The following is a 21,294-nucleotide window of genomic DNA, read 5'->3' on the forward strand; positions in this document are numbered from 1 at the left end:
TAAATAGTTTCATAATTTGACTATTAAATTTTCCATTAAAGGATGACATGGTATTTATAGAATTCACACGTTGTTACACGAAGTTTTTTTTTTTGTTTTGTTTGTCTCAGTCTCATATAGAGATGGATCTATGCACATACTAACTTGGATTATAGCCCATGTGTCTTGATTTTTTATAGCCCAAAGTTAATATTCGTCCATCAACGCCTATGCACTCAAACCACCTTTCCTCATCCAACGGTTGATTTTTAAAAAATAATACTCACACTCACCAAAGTTGCTCCAACTACTCAGCATGATTCGATATTATTTGTGCAATTAATACCAATGACAATTTTTTAAAAATTAATATCAACATCAATTGCCACTGGCGTCCTACCTACCATGGTTGTAGAGAGTGAGTAGGAGATTGGCCCAAACCCAAGGTCTGGGGTTCAAACTCCCCCCATAGGCACCTTGTAAATATCAGGTTATTCCCCCTCCCCAATTATTGATGTACCTCAAAAAAAAAAAAATATATATATATAAATATATAATACAAATTTATAAATAAACCCAATCCTAAATATGAATTTATAAAAAAAAAATCCAACACTGTTTAAAATATAGAAACACACCCAAAATCAACCCAAAAATCAACAATTGTATATTTTTTTGGTGTGTTTATAAATGGGTTTTGAGTGTGTTTAATAAATGGGTTTTGGGTGTATTTCTAAAGTGTTTTTCATGTTGGGTTTTTTTATAATTTCAACCCATATTTTGGGTGTATTAGTGAAACTCCTTATATATAAAGCAAAAGGCAAATAATGGTGAAACATTCAAAATACTAGAAAATGCCATTTGCTAATCCAAACATTAAGAATTAAAATTATTAATTAAATGAGGATAATATGGTAAATTCATTTTTTTTCATATTATAAAAAAATTAAAATTAAAAAAAAAATCAGATAATGAATCCTATTTTTATGGAACACAACTACCCATTATCTTTTTTAATTCTAAAATAAATTTTAATATATATATATATATATATTTACCAACATCAGTTTTCTTTTCCTAAAATTTTTGTACTATTCAATTTTCCCTATAAAACCCACCTATTTCTTCAAAATTATCACACCACCAAAATCATTTACCACTCTTTAATTTTGCTTAATCTTTTACTCACAAATTATTTATTAATTGTTGGTATTTTTTTATTATTAATCTTTCAACATCATTATGAATATATTATTTATTAGTATATGTGTGAGAAACTTTCTTCTCTTTAGACTGTTACTTGTATTAAAAAAAAATTAATTGCTTTTTTCTTTTAGTTTAATGTTGTTTTTATTTAAGGTTGTACTAGATGCATTTTGAGGGACTCATTATGTCCCCTTATGTATTTTTTGTTCTCAATGAAATTCACTCGTCACCGTCGAGTAATCTATCCTTTTAGTAGGTTTGTACGTAAGGTATTTTGAAATCATGAGTCCATCCGTGGTCTCATACCTTAACTCTAATTTTACTTCAGACCCAAAAAAATAAAATAAATAAAATAAAATATAAAAAAAACTTTTGTTTTACTACAATTTTCATACCTCCGTTAGTTTACTGTCAAGTTTTCTGTTAAACGATGACGTGACATTCATAGTTGTATTAAACTAAAGGGCAATTTTGTAATTTCAATTTCATCTTCCTCCTCACCTCCCTTTCCCTTTGTTTGCATTTCCATGTTAAACCTCTCATCACAATCAGATCCAAACCCCATCATTCCATTTCAGAACGGTCACTTATCCGACTCATAAGATGTAGGCTTTTTTATATAATTTTTTTTAAAAAAATTTATTATTTTTTTTTTATCAAAAAAGATAAAATGTATGTGATTTTGAGATTCAATTTTCCCTTAGAGGTATGATAGTTTAATTGCTTATACTTGCTTCTTGGAATGAACCATTTGATGCTGTATGGAGCCTATGGACATGGAAATAGTCTTCTACATGTGAAGTTTATTGAGATAGATATACAAACCGTGGAAGGAAACAACTCTCTTCCAATGTGGGACTAAATGCAAATGTATTTTCCTATACAAACTCTAACACATACAAACAAAATCACCTCTTGTTGAGGGTTCTTCCTAGGGTGATGACTTCAAAATTCTATGTACTACAACCTTATGCGATCCTCCTAAGTGAAGAAAGGTGGAAGAGAATGGAGAGTAATTTTTCGAGTGCCAGAATTATGTTCTTTTATTTACAAACGTAGTTGTAGGGTGCTTTAAAAAGTAATACAGGTGATTGCAAACTTTAAAACGAGACATATAACACTAATTAAGCCTAATATCAATCCATGTAATAATAAAATAAAAATACTTGATACACATACCGGTTGTCCGTAGTTTTTTCATTTTCAATGCAAACAATATTGATAGCTAATATCAATTATCAACGGGGACACTAATTAAGCCTAATATCAATCCATGGTCCATAGTTTTTTCATTTTCAATGCAGACGATCTCGATAGCTAGCTACCTAGAAAACAATTCAAATAAGTTAAAACAGGAAAACTAATAATAATAATCAAGATTTATTTCTTCTACATTCTGATCCAGTAATTCAACGGATTTATATTGATCTTGATCGCCACAGTTACAGTTCAAGTTGAGTCAATCGAACACAGAGAAAGCTTGATACTGTTTGTCAGCGATGGCGGCATCCATGACATGGTGCATGCCAATTTCCCCTCCATTTTCCCACAAGGACTTGGAAATGTGGTAGTTTAAGTTCCAAAAGCCACCCAACCGCGTGAAGCCTGGATGTTTAGTACAAATCCAGTGCGGTTGATTATCATCGCAAAACAGAATGTGTGGCACCGCATCATCCCCGTACCCTTTGTCCTTATATTTGCTCCGTATTGCCTCAAACTTGGCCCGCAATAACTCATGCTCAATCTCCGAGCGACCACCATTAGGTGTGTGTAGCCCAGTAAACACAAAAACCTTCTTGATCATCTGCTCTGCCTTCAAATTTTCATTCACACCCACCTCCAAAATCAAATCAAACACCTCCAGAATATTACGTACCTTCGCGGGTGTCGTCGTTGGTTCACACTTAATAAATTCCATCTTGGACTTGAGATCATGGCCTTGGATCAAGTCTAGCTGATATTTTCCACCGCTGTATTTTATCAACTTCCCTTTCCATGGCTCTTCATTCAGTTCAGACATAAAAAGTACCAAACCCACCTCTGTGCTCGAATAATGGTCTGCAGGATAAGGGCCCACCACCAAGCAGTTTTTGAGTTTGCTCAAACCCTTCCCCTGCTTTTGCTGTTGCTTTATGTCCTCCACCATTGCCTTCCACTGAAGCTCAGCCGCTTCCCTCACATCCTCATATTTATCTCCTACATATTTTATAATCTCATCCGGAAGCAAAGCATCCGGCTTTATCAAATTCCGTCCCCCTCCTGCTTCCACCTCCTTTAAATACTTCTTAACCACACACTCGTCTCGGATTGTAAAGTGTAATTGACGTTCGTAGTAATTGGTCAAGGGCACCAAAAAATCCTTCCTTAGCCGTTCCCACTCTTCTGATACATCTGATTCGGGAGGGAAAAGCCTCCTCGCAATGCTTTCATTCAGAAAAATGGCTCTGTACTCGTCGTCGTCTCTGGTGCATAACTCTGCAGCCCCGGATACCAAACAACCATCATCAATTTCATCCGCCTCGAATTCTTCGACACCATCCGTAAGCGGCTTCATTTTCAGCTTGTGCTGCTTCATTTTGTCGATATCAGACTTTAACAGCTCCACCAAGAGATCCATAACCCCGTCATGTAACAACCTATAATCCGGGTCACGGTCGTACCTCTTAGGATGAAGATGCGCAGCGTAGTCTTCGTCGTCTCTGCCGCCTCGTTTATAAACTAAAAGGTTGTGCACAAGATTGGCAAGTGTCTCCAAATTCCAAGACCCAGGCAAGTCGGCAATAGAGCGGAGATTGCGTAGTAGAGTCTTGGGGTGGTTCTGGAGGAGCCAAAAGACAGCTGTGTCCAACTTTCTGTAAGAAAATGACTTACGCTCGTTGCTGAAGATGAGCTTGAGAGTGGTAAGGGGATTGTGGGACCAGGCCAAGGGAAGAATTTGCTTCAGATATATAAGGCAGTGGTTAGTATCTATTTCCCATGTACTTCTGAGGGAGTTGGAAAAGAGATCAAGGCAGGGGTCGCCAGTGGAGGGAATTAAAGGGCACATCTGTATTTCTTGGTCAACTAAAGGGCAGATGTTGTTGTTGGCGATGTCAGCGTTGGGGTGGGAAGTAGCCATTAAAGGGCAGCTTCTTCTTCTTCTGCTTTGGATTGTTTGGATTGGGAATGGGGTTGGTGTGGGTGCAGCTACTAGTAATTTGGCTTTGCCGACGACATTGACAAGGTTTGGGAGGCATCCTGGTTTGTTCGGAATCGGAACCCTACTCGCCCTCGTCAAACAGTACACTTGACCCCTCGGCACCACTGCGTTATTCATCTCCCTCGTCTCTTTCTCGTCTCCCTCTCTCGTCTTTCTTTTAATATATATATATAGGTGAAGCTAGGGTTCTTAATTGAAAGAAGCTTGGTAGGTACCGAGGAGTAAAAGGCGTTCTCCACTGTGGATCCTGATGGGCTTGGTTGCACATAAATTTGGAGTCCGACCTAACCCAATCAATCTACTAGAAAACAGTTGAAGGAGAAATAGTTGTTTTTTTCTTCTTCTTTTAATCTCTATTTTGCAGAGGATTATTTAATTTTTTTGCAAGCTACTGAAAAAAGCGTCTATTAATTTTAAAATGTTGCTTTTTTTTTTTTTGCCAAACAAAAATGTTGCTAATTCAATTCCAACAAACTTCGGGTTACAAAGTAGATTTTTATGTTCACCCAAAAAAAGAGAGTATATTTTCTAAATATATTATCTATTTTGTTTATTTTATTCAGCTCAACATATTACTAGAGATTGTAAAATGTTAATTTTACAAGGTTACTAACTTAGGATTACATGTCTACTATTTTTGAAATTCTCCTTCGGTATTCCTAATATCATTAAGTGGAAAAATCCTCTTAATACCCAAGCTTTGATGTCTAGGATAATTTCCAAATAAATAAAATTATATAGATGGAAATCTCATTTACTTTCTAAAGTTAGTAAAAATGGCCCCCATGTGATAGATTAGAGGTGTCAAACGGATCGGTCGGTTCGAGCACGGCCTGACACCGCACGGTCCGAGCATGGCCCGACACCGCACGGTCCTTATCTTTAAGCCGTTTTAAGATGAGATAATTAGGTCTAATGGGCTCTCCGATTTATTAAATTATACTTGTTTTAGAGAAAAATAATACACAAAATTATTACATTTATATGTTACATTTATACTTTGCACGAAATTGTGCCATTTGTGAAATTTTAAGCCCACAAAAATTTTTTTTGTTGGAATTTGTACAAAAGTAATAATTTGAAAAAATATATATAAAAATCCTGTTCAAAACTGGAAAAATCAGAAACCACACCAGAATGAGCTTGGAAAGGATGGATTTTGAAGAATTTTATGGGTTGGGCTGGAATTTTCAAATTTTTTTTTTCCTGCTCTTGGAATGGGGTGACATTTTCTCAAATGATGGTTCTGCTAAATTTTTATTTATTTATACAAACTGTATTGGGAAAAAAAGGAACAAAAATTTTGACCTCGGTTGCATGGTTAATGCCATTTAACTACTTGAAATACAAACTCCCTGAAATTTTTTGAAATGGTGAACAGATTTGACAAGCATATTTGATAATTCAACCGTTTTCTATGAATATTAACACAAAAGAGTAAATAGAGAACATGATACGGTATGATTAATTAACTTTTAATTAGATTATTATCATTAGAAAGGTGGCTGGAAATGATGATGTTTAATGAGTTAGCCAAGCAATGGCGGATCCAAGAATTTTTATAAGGGTAGGCTAAATTTTGTTTGTTTAGAGGATATATATTATAAGCCTTTTTTTTCTCTTGAAACAAAAATGTAAATAAAATGTTATAAATCAAACAAAGCCACATTACGAGCAAATATAACACAAATAAGTACAAAATATAAATAAATACCAAACAATCTCAAAAAAAAAAAAAAAAGTTTCGTACAAAACCATCCTTATCAACAAATCTTAAAATAATGGTCATTTGCTCTCTATTAGATGCATCTTTTGCTTCATCAACAAGAATACAATAAGTTGATTCCCCAAAAATACTAGACACCAAAAATCATATATGCTAATTAAGACCTCAAGTTGCAAAAATAAGACATATATCAACAATCTCCAAAAGTTTTCACTCAAACCCTAAATCATAAAAACTTAACAACAACAATTAAAATTGGAAATTGAATATATATATATATATATAAGAGAAAAACTTACCAAGATTGTAGAACCCACTCAAGATAGGTTGGTACAATTTTTTAGAGGATGAGAGATATTTCCTCTAGGCTCTGAAGGTTCACATATGGCATTTTGGGTGGCTAGAAGAAATTTTTTGATGTTTGTTCTATGTGGGTGTAGCCCAATATCAGTAAGATTAGAATAGCTCCAATTGGTAGAGCCTTAGCGTGAGTTCTGCTTCTAATCAAATTTATATAGGTATTGATTGGATTGACGTTTATTATTTCCTATATGATTCAAGAGTAAGCTTATTTTAAATAGAGGACTGAATTATTATTTACTTTACTTAGATTGGACTATTATTAATTTATTAAAAAAAGAAAAACAATGCATGTGTGGGCTATATTTATTTGGTGCAATGGGCTAATATTTATTTGAGTAGAAATAAACCTATAATAATATTTTATAAATGTTCCCCTGGGCTGGAGTTAGTTCCGCCCTTGCAGCCAAGTCATTGTCAGCATTGTTGTGTATCTCTTGAGAGTTGTTGATTTGTATTCTCTTGGATATATTCCTTGAGTCATTTTCACAATTCTCCTTCCCATTTGATACCATCATCTCCTTGCGTTTTCTTTTTGTCTTGTTATTGTTCTTCGATTCGTCTGCCTTTTTGTCGATGAAGGACAGGAACGTGTGGAGGCGCGAAGAGCGGGAGGCTCTCCTGCTATGGCTGGAAGGCTCAGTTTGATCTTCAGCTTCGGGGGAATGCCGGCTGAATTGGCGTAGTGCCAACAGAAAGTGAATGAAGAGAGCAATAAGGCATGCAATGCCACAGATAAGGAAAATCCCCAGAAGCTTTGTAGTTGAAGCTGGTCTGATATGAGGTCAGAGGTCTGTGCACAGGTTTTTCTTGACAACCATTTGTCATGAATTTTCTGAAGATCTCTGTTCTCCTATAGGGTGAGAATGGCGGTTGACATGTCAATGGTTAGAGGAGAGTCTCTTGGAAATGCCTGCAAAAACCCATGTAGCAGAAACATTCAGACATCGCACATCTATCAGTTATTTTGTAGCATAAAGAATTATGTTTTGTTTCACTTGATCAGTTACTCGAAATCTGATAAAGTAACATAACATATCAGACTGTCTAACAAAAGAATGATCAGATTGCGCATGTTTTGGGAGAATGGTCAACCAAATATGTGTTGACACTAAACCGGAAAATGTTCATGTTGACAACATACAGTGAATAAAATTTTGGAAAAGTTAAAGAAAACTATGTTGAAATACTCACAAATCCCCACCCGCTTTTGGTGAACTCCTGCCCCCTAATTGAGAACATGCAGTTTTCTGAGAGGAAGAAATCTATATATGCTTTTTCTTCAACCACAGCAGCAACAGTTCTTTTCTTAAGGGCGTCTGCATATGCTTCTGGTGAGCCAAGAGGAACTAGCCTAGATCTTGGGATGTTGAGCTCCTCAACCAAATAGTTTTGAGCAAAAGACCCTATTTGGTATCCTATAGGTTCGGTGCTCGTTACCAAGGTATCGATTCCAGTAATGGGGGATTCTAGTTGTTGTACTGTGAGCATTGATGTCAGGCTAGCTGTATAACTTGAGTTGATTATTAGAACTATAAAAAGCCAGATGATCAGCACTGTCCGACCTAGTGTGCACAGTGCTCACTGTATTTTCTCCTGAAAGTTCGAAGATGGATCTTTTAAACACACTTTCAAGTTCTTGGTATAAGAACACGACATGTAGTACCAAAATTGAACTTACCATGAGCAAATAACATGGTAGAAAAGCAAAACCTGAAAAACCACCGAATGAAGGCAGATGAGTAAAAGTTGTATTAAGTTTATTTGCATTCAAATTCAATAGAAGTTCAACTTTCATGAGCTGCAGCTTTCGTGCCATCACGAATCATAGCATACAAATGTATATGCGAAAGCCAGGTCAGAATGTTCTATGTACGAAGTACATACCATAAGATTGTGACAATCTGTTTCCTAGGAGGGCCACTGAACTCATCATTTATTCTATGTTCCAAAATCCACATGAATAATCCAATGATCAGGAAGAAAGCTCCTGTGACACCCCACATCAGTGGACCAAATGGCTTTAAGAACGCCCAAGCTCTCGAATTTAACCTCCTAACTGAAGCCACCACAACTAGCCCTGACTCTATATATGGCTGAGTGAAACCCACAATCTTTGTCCGGTTGGTGATGATGGCAATGTCACCTACAGCAGCATCAAACTTCTACAAAACAAAGTCTTAAATCAGATAGAAGTTTTATGGGTCTCCATTTTATTTTTCTGTAAGAATATAAGTCAGTATCTTGTAATTGTTAAATTTTACTTACTCCTGATGCAATCATGTTTACAAACACGTAGTAGCTTGGGTTCTTGAGACCATCACCAAACAGAACAAAGTCATATGGAACTGCATATGGAAGCAACTTTATAGCTGCAAGGAATATATCATTGCAGTATCCTTCAACTATATCAGTACCATTTCTTCGTGATACAAAGTCTCGATAGCTAACTGGATTAGGTACTCCAATTCTTAATTGCTTTCCGTTGTTTAGAAAAACCCACCCACGAGGCTTGACTGTTGTCCCTCCAGGCCGTACAATAGTGTGTAAGTTGTTGGTTCAAAGTAGACCGGTTTGATGATGTCTCAGGGGGCACAACAGATATCCCGGAATAGTTAGACCAGTATCCAATTCTTTGATATCCATTTTCAATTATGTTAATGAGATCATATGCAGGATTCAATGGAGATCTATCTGGATGAAATGCTATAGGACCAGTCAGTCCGGTTGTATTGGTTTGCAACATATGTTGTCCAGCAACTGCTTCCCACCATGAAGAATGCTCAATGCAACAAGGTTCACAGTCCCTCCTCCCTTAGGGTCACCTAGGCTAGTAATGTTGGAAAAGGAAATGGTGCCCCCTTGATCCAAAAGCAAATTTATAGCATGAGCAAGCATCCAGACGGTGTCATAGGCATATAGACCATAAGGGTTCAACCCAATAGAGCCATTACTCAACTTGTTCCACCTTGATATAAAAGCCCTTTTTTCTTTCTGAGTCTGGTGTGAGTGGTCTAAGAGTGAGAGCACCTTGGATAGAGTTGGCAGTCTTTGAAGAAAGAGGTGAAGTTGAATCTAAAACAGTGGATAGCCAAGCAGTAGCTATCCATGCATATCCACTCTCCATCATCCCAAGTTCCTGGGCGACATAAAAAACTACGACGCCTGATTTGGCAAATGTGTGTAGAACAATCACTTGAGACCTGATTTGATTTCTAACTGTGATTCTTGGCACAGTTTTATATACACAAATGATACATAAAGCTGCATCTGCAATGTTGGTCACATCTAAATTTCTTTTCTAACATAAAATCAATGGCCCAATTTTTTAAGAAGAAAAAAAAAATTATGGATAATCTGTCATAGATGCTTATTCAATCAATTTAGTGAACCAATGCTTTCAAGGGTATGTTTCATTTATTTGTTTGCAAATTCTTTCCTGATGTACCAACTGGCACTTTCATGGTTTGAAGATAGCTTGAACTGCTTGATTCACAGAAGGTTGCTTGAAAATAAGTCCATTTTGCATACTCTTCTCCAATGGTAACCTTGATAGACAAACTAGCTAAGAAATGACTGAATGAATCATGGGCCTCAATAAATCATCACAATTATGTTTTAAAAGTGGAAAATAATAAGCCAATGAGCTTCAAGCTATTCATGCTAACAAATATAAGCCTTCCAAATTCACTGAAGCTGAAAACTTGAATTTTTATATGATCAATTCATTTACATATCACAGGAATGCAGTACATATCCAATTCATACATCATTAAAAAAAATAAAAAAATAAAAAGGCTGATGACATCTGTTCTTAACGAGCCTACCTCAGTGAAAAATCCTCTCCCCAGTTGAGAAGAGTCAAAACCCAAGTGAGCTGAAAATGCAAAGCATCCCCGGTATCATGAATACTGATCTCCAGCTTTCCGGATTCGAAAGATCCGAATGAGCAAACTTAGCAGCTGCAAGAAGCTTCCCAGTGAGATCACCCAAATTATGCCAGCCAATGTACCAGCTGTATTAGACACTCCCATCACAATTTCTGCTTACTTGGGAGCAATATCCATGTGATTTACAGCAAACCCAGCTCTCCCTAGTGCCAAGAAACCAAGGGCCACATAAGAACAAATCACAGCCCCAGGGGAAGTTCTGAAAATGGGCAGTGTCATCAATGCAAGAGAAGCAACTATGAACCCTGAAGTGTTCAAAAGCTTCCTGGTTGCAGTCACAGACAAGAGCCTCTTTGTGATCAAGTGATAAGCAGTCCCTCCACCAATGTTTGAGAATATGAACATTTTAAGATAAGGCACCATCTTGTGACTCCCCATGTCCTAAAGACTAAGCTGGAGGCCTTGTTCAAAGTATGTTGGGAGCCAATTCATCATCACATGCAAAGCATAATGGAAAGTGAAATTCCAAATTGGTAAGCTCCCAAAAATACTCTTCCATGGGATATTCTCTGTTCTATTAGAATTTCGTCCGTCCCGATCCTCCACTTCTATCTTTTCATGACCCCTTTTAATTAGCAACAACGCTTGTTGTAGCTTTTGGAAGCTCAGATTGAGGTGGGTTGCTAGCATAGTTTAACCAAACCACAGACCACATAGTACCTAAAGTTGCTTCAGCCAAAAATACAAATTGGGGGCTACTCAACTTCACAAGGCTTGGAACCACAAGCATTCCTGCAGCTGCACCAAGGTACATTCCAGAAGAAACAGATCTAGACCTCTCATGTGGAGGCACCCATTGAGCAAGAACAGAGTGGATTGAAGGGAACATGAAGCCTTGTGCCACACCAAGAAGCAACCGAGCCAAAACCATCATTGCGACGCGATTGGGGTCTAACGGGACAAAGGCATAAATTAGAGACCATATCACAGATGAGTGGAGAAGAACACACCTCCCTCCTATTCTCTGAGCTGCCCAGCCTCCAGGGACTTGTGAACAGGCATAGCCATAATAGTGCCTTTGCTTGATTGGCTCACACCAGCAGCGTCAGCTGCTGCTGTGTAAGCATTTGAGAATCCCACTCTTTCTACATAGCAAATGCATGTGCTGATGAAAGTTGAGTTGAGTGACAATCAAATAACGCTTTGGAGATCTTGTCCACATAATTCACTGGTATTCTGCGCAAGTGGCACAGTGAAATTTTTCCTTTATTAAGAAGTGCTTTTAGAAGAAGAATATAGCAGCAAGCTCATGCCTCTGGAAATCTGTGTATATGGGTGGTCAGTTCATGTCACCATGCATGAAAAGACAACTACAAGTTGTAAATGAGAATCAAAACCCATGTTTTACTTACCAAAAAGAAGCAGAAATTGCATGGAGCCTTAACTATAATATGGGCACAATTGGTGAAATTTGAGTGACATGACATAACTTACTCTGTTAGCTCAAATAACCCATCAGTTGAATATATATATATATATATTTTTTGGGCTAAGAAAATTACCCATAATTTAGATAATAAATCCCAAAAAGGTCATCCATTTTTAATAACAATCTGACCAGAGAGTGGCATATGAAGATAGAGATATTTATTAGTGACTTTTTTGGTCAGCTTCCAGATGTGTATGTATTATTGGGTCTATTACCTGTCTAAATCTCCATCATTAGAAACAAAAACAAAAACATGCAATGAAAATGTCTTCTAATTTAATTTATTTGGCTCATTGATGTGAATATCAATTGTGAAAGCTCACCTCTTTAAAATGCTCTTTGGTCTGATACTCATTTTCCTAACATTGAAAGATTTTGCAAACCTCAATTTTCAGTTGTTATAAAAAAAATATTTGGGTGGATTTTAGTTGTTGCTAGTTGGAAAACATGAATGGGATCGCCGTTGTCAACGACCGTCAACTACCAGTTCCCAAGTTTGGTGAAAACCGTCAGTCATCATCCGGCCGTCAATTATCAACTGTTGCAATCCAACGGCAGACACGACAGCCCAGCCGCAATTGTTGAACCTCAACACCTGAAACTACAACCCTCTCATCTCCGATTCTCCGGTAACAACCCAAATATCAAACATCCTACGCGCCACGTGCCAGATGCCCAGCTGTCCGTATTTACAAGTCCACCGGGACGACCCGCAATGACCGGTTGACAAAACCCACGTGCCAGTTACCCTCCGTTTTCTTCATCGATCAAACTCTTTCTACATCTTTATTCAACGAATCAACATCAATCCTACACATATCAACCCAAAAAAAATCATTTATAACCATTTTTTTTCTTTTTCAGTTTGAAAGCTTTTGGTGGTTTGTGGGCTTGTTCCTCTCCTTTTCCAATTTCTCTTTCAGGGATCTTTGAAGATTTTTCTTAAGCTAACCAAAACAGTACGGCAAGTATTATCATCATCAGTTCATCACCCACCAACTATTTTGCTCTTTAATTCTATGATTTGCATATGTCAAGCTTGATTCTTTGTGGCTGAAGAGTTGTCTGGTTTGGTGTGTGATTTATGTTGCAGTTTTGAGTAATAAATTTTGGGTTTTGTTGCTTTACTGTTTTTGCTTATTTTGTGCTGGTTTCTGTATTTGGATTTGGTGTATGCAGTTTAAATCTGTGAATTATAGTTTTTATTTTAAATGAAAACTATGTTTTTATACTTCCCAGAATTAGAATAAAGTCATGGCCTTTGTTTCTGGTTTTTCTTTTCTGAAATCTGATATGGGTTGTGGCAGATTTTGGTGATTTGGATTGTGATATGGGTTTGTGGATAGTCCTGAAATGGCAAAGTTGTTATTTGAATATGCTTTTTGCTGAGTTTATGTTTAGGGTACATACTTGTAGCTGGTGGTTCAACAGATTAACTGGGCTGTTTGATCTTTAATTTTAGCTCAACAAAATAATTGAGAAGTAAGTTGAGAATTTTCTGGTCATTTTCTACTCAGGTGTCCATCAAAGTATCTGAAGAAACAACCTAAAAGGAGGAAAGCTACTTGTGTGGTATGATTTGGGGTCTGTTCCTGATATCAGAAATTGTTTCCTTGATAAAAGTAAGAAGCTTTTGAAGTTTGAATCAACTCTTTGCAAAAGGATTGGTTGAAAGGGAACACTTGAGGTCCAGTTTCTGATTCAAGATTGGATTATGTTTTGGAGAGAAAATGGCTGCAGGGACCGACTACCCATCTCCACTTTCCATGTTAGATGGCAGCCACAGAAAGGAGAACGTTACTGTTACAAAAGAAGAGAAATCACTTACTTTTGAGAGCTTAAAGCAACCGAACATGGGCAAACCTCCTCGGCACCTCTCAGCTATGAGGTATTGTGTGAGCTCTGCCCAGTTGGCTCCTGCAACTGAAGTGGTGAGATTGATTTCTATCATCTGTAATAATTGCAGTTTTCTATCGTTTCTTCATATTAAAGTTGTATGGAATTTGATGTTGCCTCTTCACTCCTTGCTTAGGAGTCGGATGTTGGGATTGTTAGCTCAAAGTCCTCATCAGATAGTAACTCTGCATTTGTACCTGTTTTTCGCTCTGGAAGCTGTTCAGAGATCGGTCCAAAACCTTATATGGAGGATGAGCATATCTGTATAGACAATATTTTCGAACATCTAGGTGCCACTGCGAACTTTCCTTCTCCTGGAGCTTTCTATGGGGTTTGTAATTTAATCACTAACTAAGCTATATAGAGTTGTTTCTAGAAACATTAATGCTGCTTTCATTGTTGATTAATGAAAATGGCGGTGATTCCTTTAAGCGCACAACTACCATAACATGCCATGATGTGTCAACATTCTTGTTCTACTGCAGGTTTTTGATGGCCATGGTGGTACAGATGCAGCTTCTTTTATCAGAGAGAACATTTTGAGGTTTATAGTTGAGGATTCACATTTCCCCTTTTGTGCCAAGAAGGCTATTAAGAGTGCTTTCCTAAACGCTGACCATGCTTTTGCTGATACTGGTTCTCTTGATAGTTCCTCTGGTACCACTGCACTTACTGCCCTCATATCTGGAAGGTGAGAATTATTATCCTTGTATTGTTTATTTTCTCATCCATTATTGGTATCGGTCTAGCTTAAACTAAATGCTTAACCACATCCTTGTAGTCACTCTTCTAATGGTTGTTTGTTAGTTTACGTATCTGCATTATGCTCTGTCAGACTCCGTTGTGGGTGTACCAAAATTTTTTCTCTTTTTCTTGGAATTTTTTTATTTTTTATTTTTTTGAACAAATAGTAACAAAGATTTTGAAGCTTATGGAGTTATATGATGTAGAATGGTTAATCTGACAATTTAAATTCTATGACATCATTATATATTATAAGCTATCTTATTGTGCCAAGTCCACGGGTAAAATTTCATCATTTCTCATCGACCAATGTCATCCATGGTGATTTCATCCAGGAATGCTTTCAAAGACATTTCTTGGCATCAATATAGAGGCTTGTAGCTTGGTAATAAATCTTATCTGTGGGAGGCAGGGGGTCACATTTGTGAAACCTTCCATGGTGCAATAGATATGTGGCTATAGCATAGCTTTATGGTCTTGACCAGGTAAACTGGATGAATTTTTCATAGTAGAAGAATGTACTGGCCACTTCCTGTAGGATTTCAACCACAAAGTTCTCTCCACGTCGGTTATGTCTTTATAGATGACATCATGATTTACATGTGATTTCTTCTTTCAGGACGATGCTAATTGCCAATGCCGGGGACTGCCGAGCTGTGCTGGGAAGAAGAGGTAGGGCAGTTGAGCTTTCCAAAGACCATAAACCCAATTGTGCCTCAGAAAGAGTAAGAATTGAGAAACTGGGAGGTGTGGTTTATGATGGCTACCTTAACGGTCAATTATCGGTGGCACGAGCTCTTGGAGATTGGCACATGAAAGGCTCCAAAGGTTCCTCTTGTCCCTTAAGTGCAGAGCCGGAGCTTGAGGAGACAACTCTGAGTGAGGAAGATGAATTCTTGATCCTAGGCTGTGATGGGCTGTGGGATGTGATGAGCAGCCAATGCGCAGTTACAATTGCAAGGAAAGAATTAATGCTTCACAATGATCCTGAGAGATGCTCAAGAGAGCTGGTTAGGGAGGCACTCAAGCGCAATACCTGCGACAACCTGACAGTAGTTGTGGTATGCTTCTCCTCAGACCCACCACCTTTGCTTGAGATCCCGAAATTGAAATTCAAAAGGAGTATATCAGCAGAAGGTCTGAATCTTCTGCAGGAAGTACTAGATAGTAAATCATGATCAGATTTGATGCTAAAATCACATTTGTGAATGATATTGAAGAATCGGTCATTTTTCTCTTTTTATTTATTTATTCATAATGTCATCAACAGCCAACCATTGCATGTTTTGATCTGTCTTGGGATCTGATTAATTTGTTGGCTTTTGAGTGAAATTTGTTGTACATAATGTCGTGGTAAATAAATCAGTTTCTCCCATGTCTTGGTAACCCATCCACCCATCTCAAATCACAAAACCCAAATTTATATGAAAGAGTTTTAATCCTATGAATTCTCACTCCTCTCTCTCATGTCTTACTTCAATTTAGAGGAGTAGTAGGACAAAGACAGGTCTTAGTTTGGTATCAGAGCCGGTTACAATGGTGGACAATTTTAAGGTCAGATGGCGGAGATGGAATGCGCTCTTGCTGAAAGACTCCATAAGCTGACCACTCTTGAGAACAAAAAGATGAACAAAAAGAAACCTGTGACCAAACCAGCAATGTTCGAAGTAGATCATCGGCTGAGTTTCAATTTGATAACAAACATGATTCCGATTTGGCTTACGTGAAATGAAATGTGGGTCAGAAACTGAATTTATTTGTGGGAAATTAAAAATTGAGGAAATTTCATGCATTTGAGTCTTAAAAATAAAAGTAATAGACAGTTGGGAAGGAGCCTTAAGATAAAAGCATGGAAAAAGGCCTCACAAAACCGACTACGCGCAATGCAGAGTCTGATGTGCCAAGAAAACCAATGCGAACAGCATTTATGCTGTTCTTGGGTAAAACCACCTTCCAAACAATGCACACAGAAAAATGATTAAATTAACGCGCCTGATCGCATCATTAAGGTAAATTATCGGCTACAAAAATGCATGTACAGAGATAACTTGCCAACAAAATAGTAGGTCAAATTCAAAATCTGATGCAGCTTTTCTTTTTACCCTTTTTTGGAGCTCAAAATTTGTTGCAGCATACAAAATCAACAAACGAGGAAACATTCACCTAAGAATCCCAAAATTGTTGCTCAAATCTTATAATTCACGAGCATAATCCTGCCCCCTTGAAAGAAAGGGCAAAAGAGAGGGATGGCACACTTTGGTTATGAACACTCAACTCGTTGTCGTTTTACCGAATTATGATCACATTCTCGATCTATTTTCCCATTCTCATCATTGATGTCATTCTTTCGCTTACTGTCTTCACATTTGAACGTCCAACCAAGAAACTCAGACTCGGACTCCGAGAACAAAGAGGTGGGGGGTACTTTGTAGTATGCAAGTGGAGCCAATTTTATCCTTCGTCTCATCTGCAAAATAGAGTCAATGCAGTCGCCAGATCAGTGAAATCACATACTATATAAAGAAAACTGCAAGGCATTTCCTTGGACATCAGACAGATTGACAAAGTAACAAATATATGTACTCTGTCCTACAACGGTCCCAAAAATGAATATACAAGAGGCCACAACTATTTAGAAAATAAAATAAAAATTGCCAAACGTAGCCTGCTGTCAGATGACCAAATGTACAGGAATCAACACGTCCACAGATGGAACTAAACTATTGTAAGTACCAAATTTCCACAACTTTTTTTTTCTATCCTTTAAAATATAAAATTGAAAAATGCATTAAATTTATTATATTACTCAATGAATCATGAGACATGATATTAATACCTGCTCGCCAAATATTGTTGCATATGAGCCTGAGCTAAAATCTCCAACAGAAATTTCAGTGGTTTTGGCTCTGACTGTCAAATCATTCTCAAGTGACAAAACAAACCTAACAAAGAAAAAGGACATCAGGAAAAATCAAAAGGTACAAGGACCATAAATAATGACACATGATCAGGACTCAAGCATGAACCTTGATACAGCAGGGCAGTAGTGGTGACGGAGGGTATCAATCTCCCAGAGTGAACTTCCTGTTCAAAAACATCTCATCAATATGTAAAAGTAAAATTTATTTAATAATTAAAGCAATACTGTGTGTGTTGTCTGCTTTCAAATAAAATTTGAGCAAGTATACCACATTCATGGCTTACATGAAATGCAGGTATTTGGCATGCAGAAATCACATTTAGGGGGAAAAGACACTTACTCATGGCATTTGATTTTATAGGATCACTTTGTTCATTATCAAAAGGGTCAACGCCTGGTTTTTTGACTGACTTGTCTGCTGAAGCAGTTGCAGTGTCATCTACACCATCAGCAACCCTCTGTTCTGTTTCTGGATCATCTTTCACAGTTGCACCACCACCTCCCTGCATAAACAGTGGTCTCCTCAAATGTATCATGTATGAAATGAATACTTTGACAAAGAACAGTACAGCTGACCTCACTTGCTTTCAGATCAAAAGGATAGTGAATATATTGACAAAGAAACAATTAAAGATTGTTCGGATACCCGATTCACCAAGCAATTGATTGAAGGATGTCTCCGTAGAAGATTATGAACTAACGCAATAATAACTAACGCTCCGGACGGAGGAACTGAAATAGACAGCCTGCTCAATTTCTTAGCAAAAGCAGCAGCCAAATATGCAGGAAGAAGTGGTGATTTTAAGCAAGCATCCACAAGCTGCAAAATTAAATAGCACAAGTATAAAATTACTGATTCATCCAACATAAACATTTAAACCGGGTGTTCAACAATTATGCAGACCAAGCAAGCAACCTCATGTTCATGATGCATTATTGCAACAGAGTTTCCTGTACATTAAGCTCCAGAACTTAAACTCTGTGAAGAAATCAATCAAAGCCACAACTGATGGGAAGGTCATTACACTTGAATGACTTTGTCAAATCCCCTTAGCTTTCTTTTTTTAATGAGTAAATGAGTGTTTTAATGAAAACATATAACCAGTCTAGTTGATGCAAAACTCAATGGATTTAAAGATAACACACACATCTAAGCATATATTATCATATGTTAAGATTCACTTTCTATTTTAATTGCTGATAATTGTAAAACAACACAAATGCACACTCACACTCATACATAGATATACATGCCTTGTGTTATAGAAGTATATCTTTAACAACTGTTACCGCAGTAATGATCAGCATTACCTGAAAAAACTTTGATCGATGTTTTGCCATAAAAATAGAAGGAACCAGTAGTGCATAAAGTTTCTCATAAAAGTTGGGGTACTCTAAACCATATTGTGTCATGAGGATGAAGAGGCCGCTAAGAGCCATGACGCTGATAACACCACCAATGTCATATGACCGAGTTAAGAAATCACTGCACATTGTCAATAAATGAAATGTCATGATCTTAGAAAGAAGTTGCTGCATGTTGTCAAGCAATGAATAGACTAAAAGTCACAAAGAACAAATTGGAAAAATATACATAAACGTATTTGGTAAGAAACTTTACCATAACAAGACTGGGTTAGATAGATGAGGAATGACTGCCTGATGAAGAGTGGCAAGAACCTGAGCGTCACAAGTCACAACATTTAAGATAACAATAAAAAAACCAATTAAATTTTGTTCGGGCACAACATTTATGAGAAATCATGGTGTGGCAGGTATGAGCCTTACCTCCTTGTACACATCAAGTGGAAGTGGTAACCTTAGAAATGATAACCATGCTTTAGTAAATTTCAATTTCATCTTTTTGGCAATACTGGCTGCAGTCAACACCTGAAGACATTATCCAAAAAGAATGTGGAATGTTAATCTCATAGAAATATAAAGAGGATAATCTAGTGAATGAATGCACAAACAATTTTGATAGTTGCATTGAAACATCATCTTCTGAAGATAATTGATAGCTTGCCTTATCATTGTGCTTCTCAGTCATGTGCTGTTTATTTTCTGCTTTAAGATTCCCAGAAATATCTCCATCATCACCTTTACACAAGAATCTTAATCAGTAATCAATAATGATATCTTCCACCAAAGTAAAGTATGAGTTTAACTGTTGAAGCACTGATTTGTGAAGGCAGGGAACACTCACCTGATCCACTCCACATGTCATAACCAGTTTTCTCAACTGAAGCTTCCACAGATGGGATGTGTGACATTATGTAATGAATCTTGCGAATTAATAGATCCATGCTGCCAGTAAATGATTTTAAGAAATCAAAAGCTAACATCTTGCAGCATCAACATACTAAGAAATATAAACATTAGCATATATATAATACATTGGGGTCATGTAATAGAAAGAGGCAATGAGAAAAAAAATGGAATAGAAATTTCCAAAGTGATAACATTGTTGATTATACTAACCTTTCCCTTGGATGCCCGCCATCGTTGCCGTCTGTGTTCAGGTTTCTGTCATCTAAAGGAGACACAAAACAATAAACTAACTAAGATAACACCACCACAACCACCCCAAAAAAGATGAAACAAAAAATTATGAAACTTGCAGCAAGGACCACAGCAGGAAGTACCAGAAATGTCTTTTGCATCTAGAACTCTAGAAAGTTTTTCCAAGCTGATGTAGGTAAAATAACTGCAACAAACAAATACAACAATTACAATACTTTTTTAAGTAAACATAACAAAACTTTCCCGACTAAAGCCTCCAGTAAACAATAGAAGCCATGTGACCTTACCGGACGTCAATATACTTGAAATACTTGGATGCCAACACGTCTAACAAGAAATTATCCGGTGTCGTAGAGTAAACCTATCGATGAGAACACCACATTACAACTTACTCTTTCAATATCATTAGAAAAAAAAAAAAAAAAATCAAATCAAGCTTTTGGAGAAACGGGTACAACTTACAATACTACGAAGCAACCTATGGTAAATAGCAGAGTGAAACCTTCCCCCATTTCCAGACTTCACAAACTCCATTAGTGTGTCCAACACCACCTCCTAATCACAGTATCAGCAAGCACAATTTAGAAGGAAAAAAATCTATAATTACAAAACAAAACAAAAAAGAAAGGAAATTCAACAAATAGAAAATTGACCTTGAGAGTTTCATCGGATTGAGGAGAAAGCAGGACTTGGATGAGGGACTCGACGAGCTCGTCGAACTTGGACCGGAGCCAAGTCCGGTAGATGAAGTCAGGGTCGTCCTGGGATGCATTGGAAGCGGAAGGCTTGGAAGAAGAGGAAGGAAGATCAGGCAAGAGAGGGGTGAAGAAGGCCTGGAGAGAGAGGAGGGACTCGAGAACGAACTGGGGAGGCGAGGTTGGGGAGACGAAGTAGAGGAGCTTAGGGAGGTTGTTGACGTGGGCTCTGGAGGAGAGGAGGTCGTGGCCTAGGGTTTTGAGGTCGGAGAGCTTTGTGCTTTTGTGCTTCTGCTTTTGCTTCTTGGAGAGAATGGAGGCCATGGTTGCTGCTGCTGGTGAGGTGAAGGTTCGGCGGGAACGGAACTGAGGGGAGAATGAAGAAGAGAGTTAGGTTTTTAGGTTCGACGATTTCAATTTACTAAGAACGACAGGTCGTATCAGATATTTTTTATTTGGGAGATTCACTGTTATACCCAATATAGAAGCCGAAATTATAAAAATACTTCATATTAAATGAACTTTAGAAACACATACAAAACTCATTTACAACATGATAAAAAAGCTTTTAACTTCTTATAAATTACAAAACTGCCATCAATTTCTTAAAAGAAATCCAACCCCAAAACCTTATAAATAAATAAAACTCAAAACACTCAACAGAGCA

The 21,294-nt window shown here is 37.3% G+C and overlaps 3 protein-coding genes and 2 pseudogenes across 4 annotated transcripts; 1 reads left to right on the forward strand and 4 right to left on the reverse strand.

Moving 5' to 3' along the window:
- Positions 1-2,644: 2,644 nt before the first annotated feature.
- Positions 2,645-4,303, reverse strand: LOC103334710 (uncharacterized). The gene has a single exon (XM_008237688.2). The coding sequence runs from the start codon at positions 4,301-4,303 to the stop codon at positions 2,645-2,647; it is 1,659 nt and encodes a 552-aa protein (XP_008235910.2).
- A 2,517-nt stretch (positions 4,304-6,820) lies between these two features.
- LOC103334709 (glutamate receptor 3.2-like) lies at positions 6,821-9,934 on the reverse strand (annotated as a pseudogene).
- Positions 9,935-10,174: 240 nt separating this feature from the next.
- LOC103334708 (putative anion transporter 5) lies at positions 10,175-11,582 on the reverse strand (annotated as a pseudogene).
- Positions 11,583-12,637: 1,055 nt separating this feature from the next.
- Positions 12,638-15,864, forward strand: LOC103334617 (putative protein phosphatase 2C 27). 2 transcript variants are annotated; one of them, XM_008237589.3, is made up of 5 exons: positions 12,638-12,813; positions 13,367-13,780; positions 13,882-14,076; positions 14,231-14,436; positions 15,109-15,864. In XM_008237589.3, the coding sequence occupies exons 2-5, from the start codon at positions 13,580-13,582 to the stop codon at positions 15,665-15,667; spliced, it is 1,161 nt and encodes a 386-aa protein (XP_008235811.1). In that variant the 5' UTR covers positions 12,638-12,813; positions 13,367-13,579; the 3' UTR covers positions 15,668-15,864. The 2 variants fall into 2 exon arrangements, with proteins under 2 accessions (XP_008235811.1, XP_008235812.1); XM_008237590.3 differs by having other exon boundaries at positions 12,638-12,808.
- Positions 15,865-16,464: 600 nt separating this feature from the next.
- Positions 16,465-21,045, reverse strand: EMB2762 (CCAAT-binding factor). The gene is made up of 15 exons (XM_016795091.2): positions 20,586-21,045; positions 20,395-20,487; positions 20,220-20,293; positions 20,055-20,116; positions 19,891-19,942; positions 19,616-19,716; positions 19,436-19,509; positions 19,198-19,299; positions 19,031-19,089; positions 18,721-18,895; positions 18,056-18,229; positions 17,750-17,912; positions 17,516-17,573; positions 17,326-17,431; positions 16,465-16,956 (listed from the first exon to the last, which is right to left on the reverse strand). Exons 1-15 carry the CDS (start codon positions 20,949-20,951, stop codon positions 16,750-16,752), a joined length of 1,866 nt encoding a protein of 621 aa, XP_016650577.1. The 5' UTR covers positions 20,952-21,045; the 3' UTR covers positions 16,465-16,749.
- Between the last annotated feature and the right edge of the window lie 249 nt (positions 21,046-21,294).

The sequence above is a fragment of the Prunus mume genome, linkage group LG6 (genome assembly GCF_029339155.1).
Source record: "Prunus mume cultivar Tortuosa linkage group LG6, ASM2933915v1, whole genome shotgun sequence".
Lineage (NCBI taxonomy): Eukaryota > Viridiplantae > Streptophyta > Magnoliopsida > Rosales > Rosaceae > Prunus > Prunus mume.

What these genes read in the sequence shown, in the direction of transcription:
- LOC103334710 (XM_008237688.2), bottom strand. Translation starts at nt 4,303, where the DNA reads ATGGCTACTTCCCACCCCAACGCTGACATCGCCAACAACAACATCTGC.
- LOC103334617 (XM_008237589.3), top strand. Translation starts at nt 13,580, where the DNA reads ATGGCTGCAGGGACCGACTACCCATCTCCACTTTCCATGTTAGATGGC. An exon ending in CTCCTGGAGCTTTCTATGGG is followed by an intron (nt 14,077 to 14,230) that starts GTTTGTAATTTA and finishes GTTCTACTGCAG; the next exon opens with GTTTTTGATGGCCATGGTGG. An exon ending in ACTGCCCTCATATCTGGAAG is followed by an intron (nt 14,437 to 15,108) that starts GTGAGAATTATT and finishes TTCTTCTTTCAG; the next exon opens with GACGATGCTAATTGCCAATG.
- EMB2762 (XM_016795091.2), bottom strand. Translation starts at nt 20,951, where the DNA reads ATGGCCTCCATTCTCTCCAAGAAGCAAAAGCAGAAGCACAAAAGCACA. An exon ending in TATAAAATCAAATGCCATGA is followed by an intron (nt 17,574 to 17,749) that starts GTAAGTGTCTTT and finishes GTTTTTGAACAG; the next exon opens with GAAGTTCACTCTGGGAGATT. An exon ending in CAACAATATTTGGCGAGCAG is followed by an intron (nt 16,957 to 17,325) that starts GTATTAATATCA and finishes TCTATTTTGCAG; the next exon opens with ATGAGACGAAGGATAAAATT.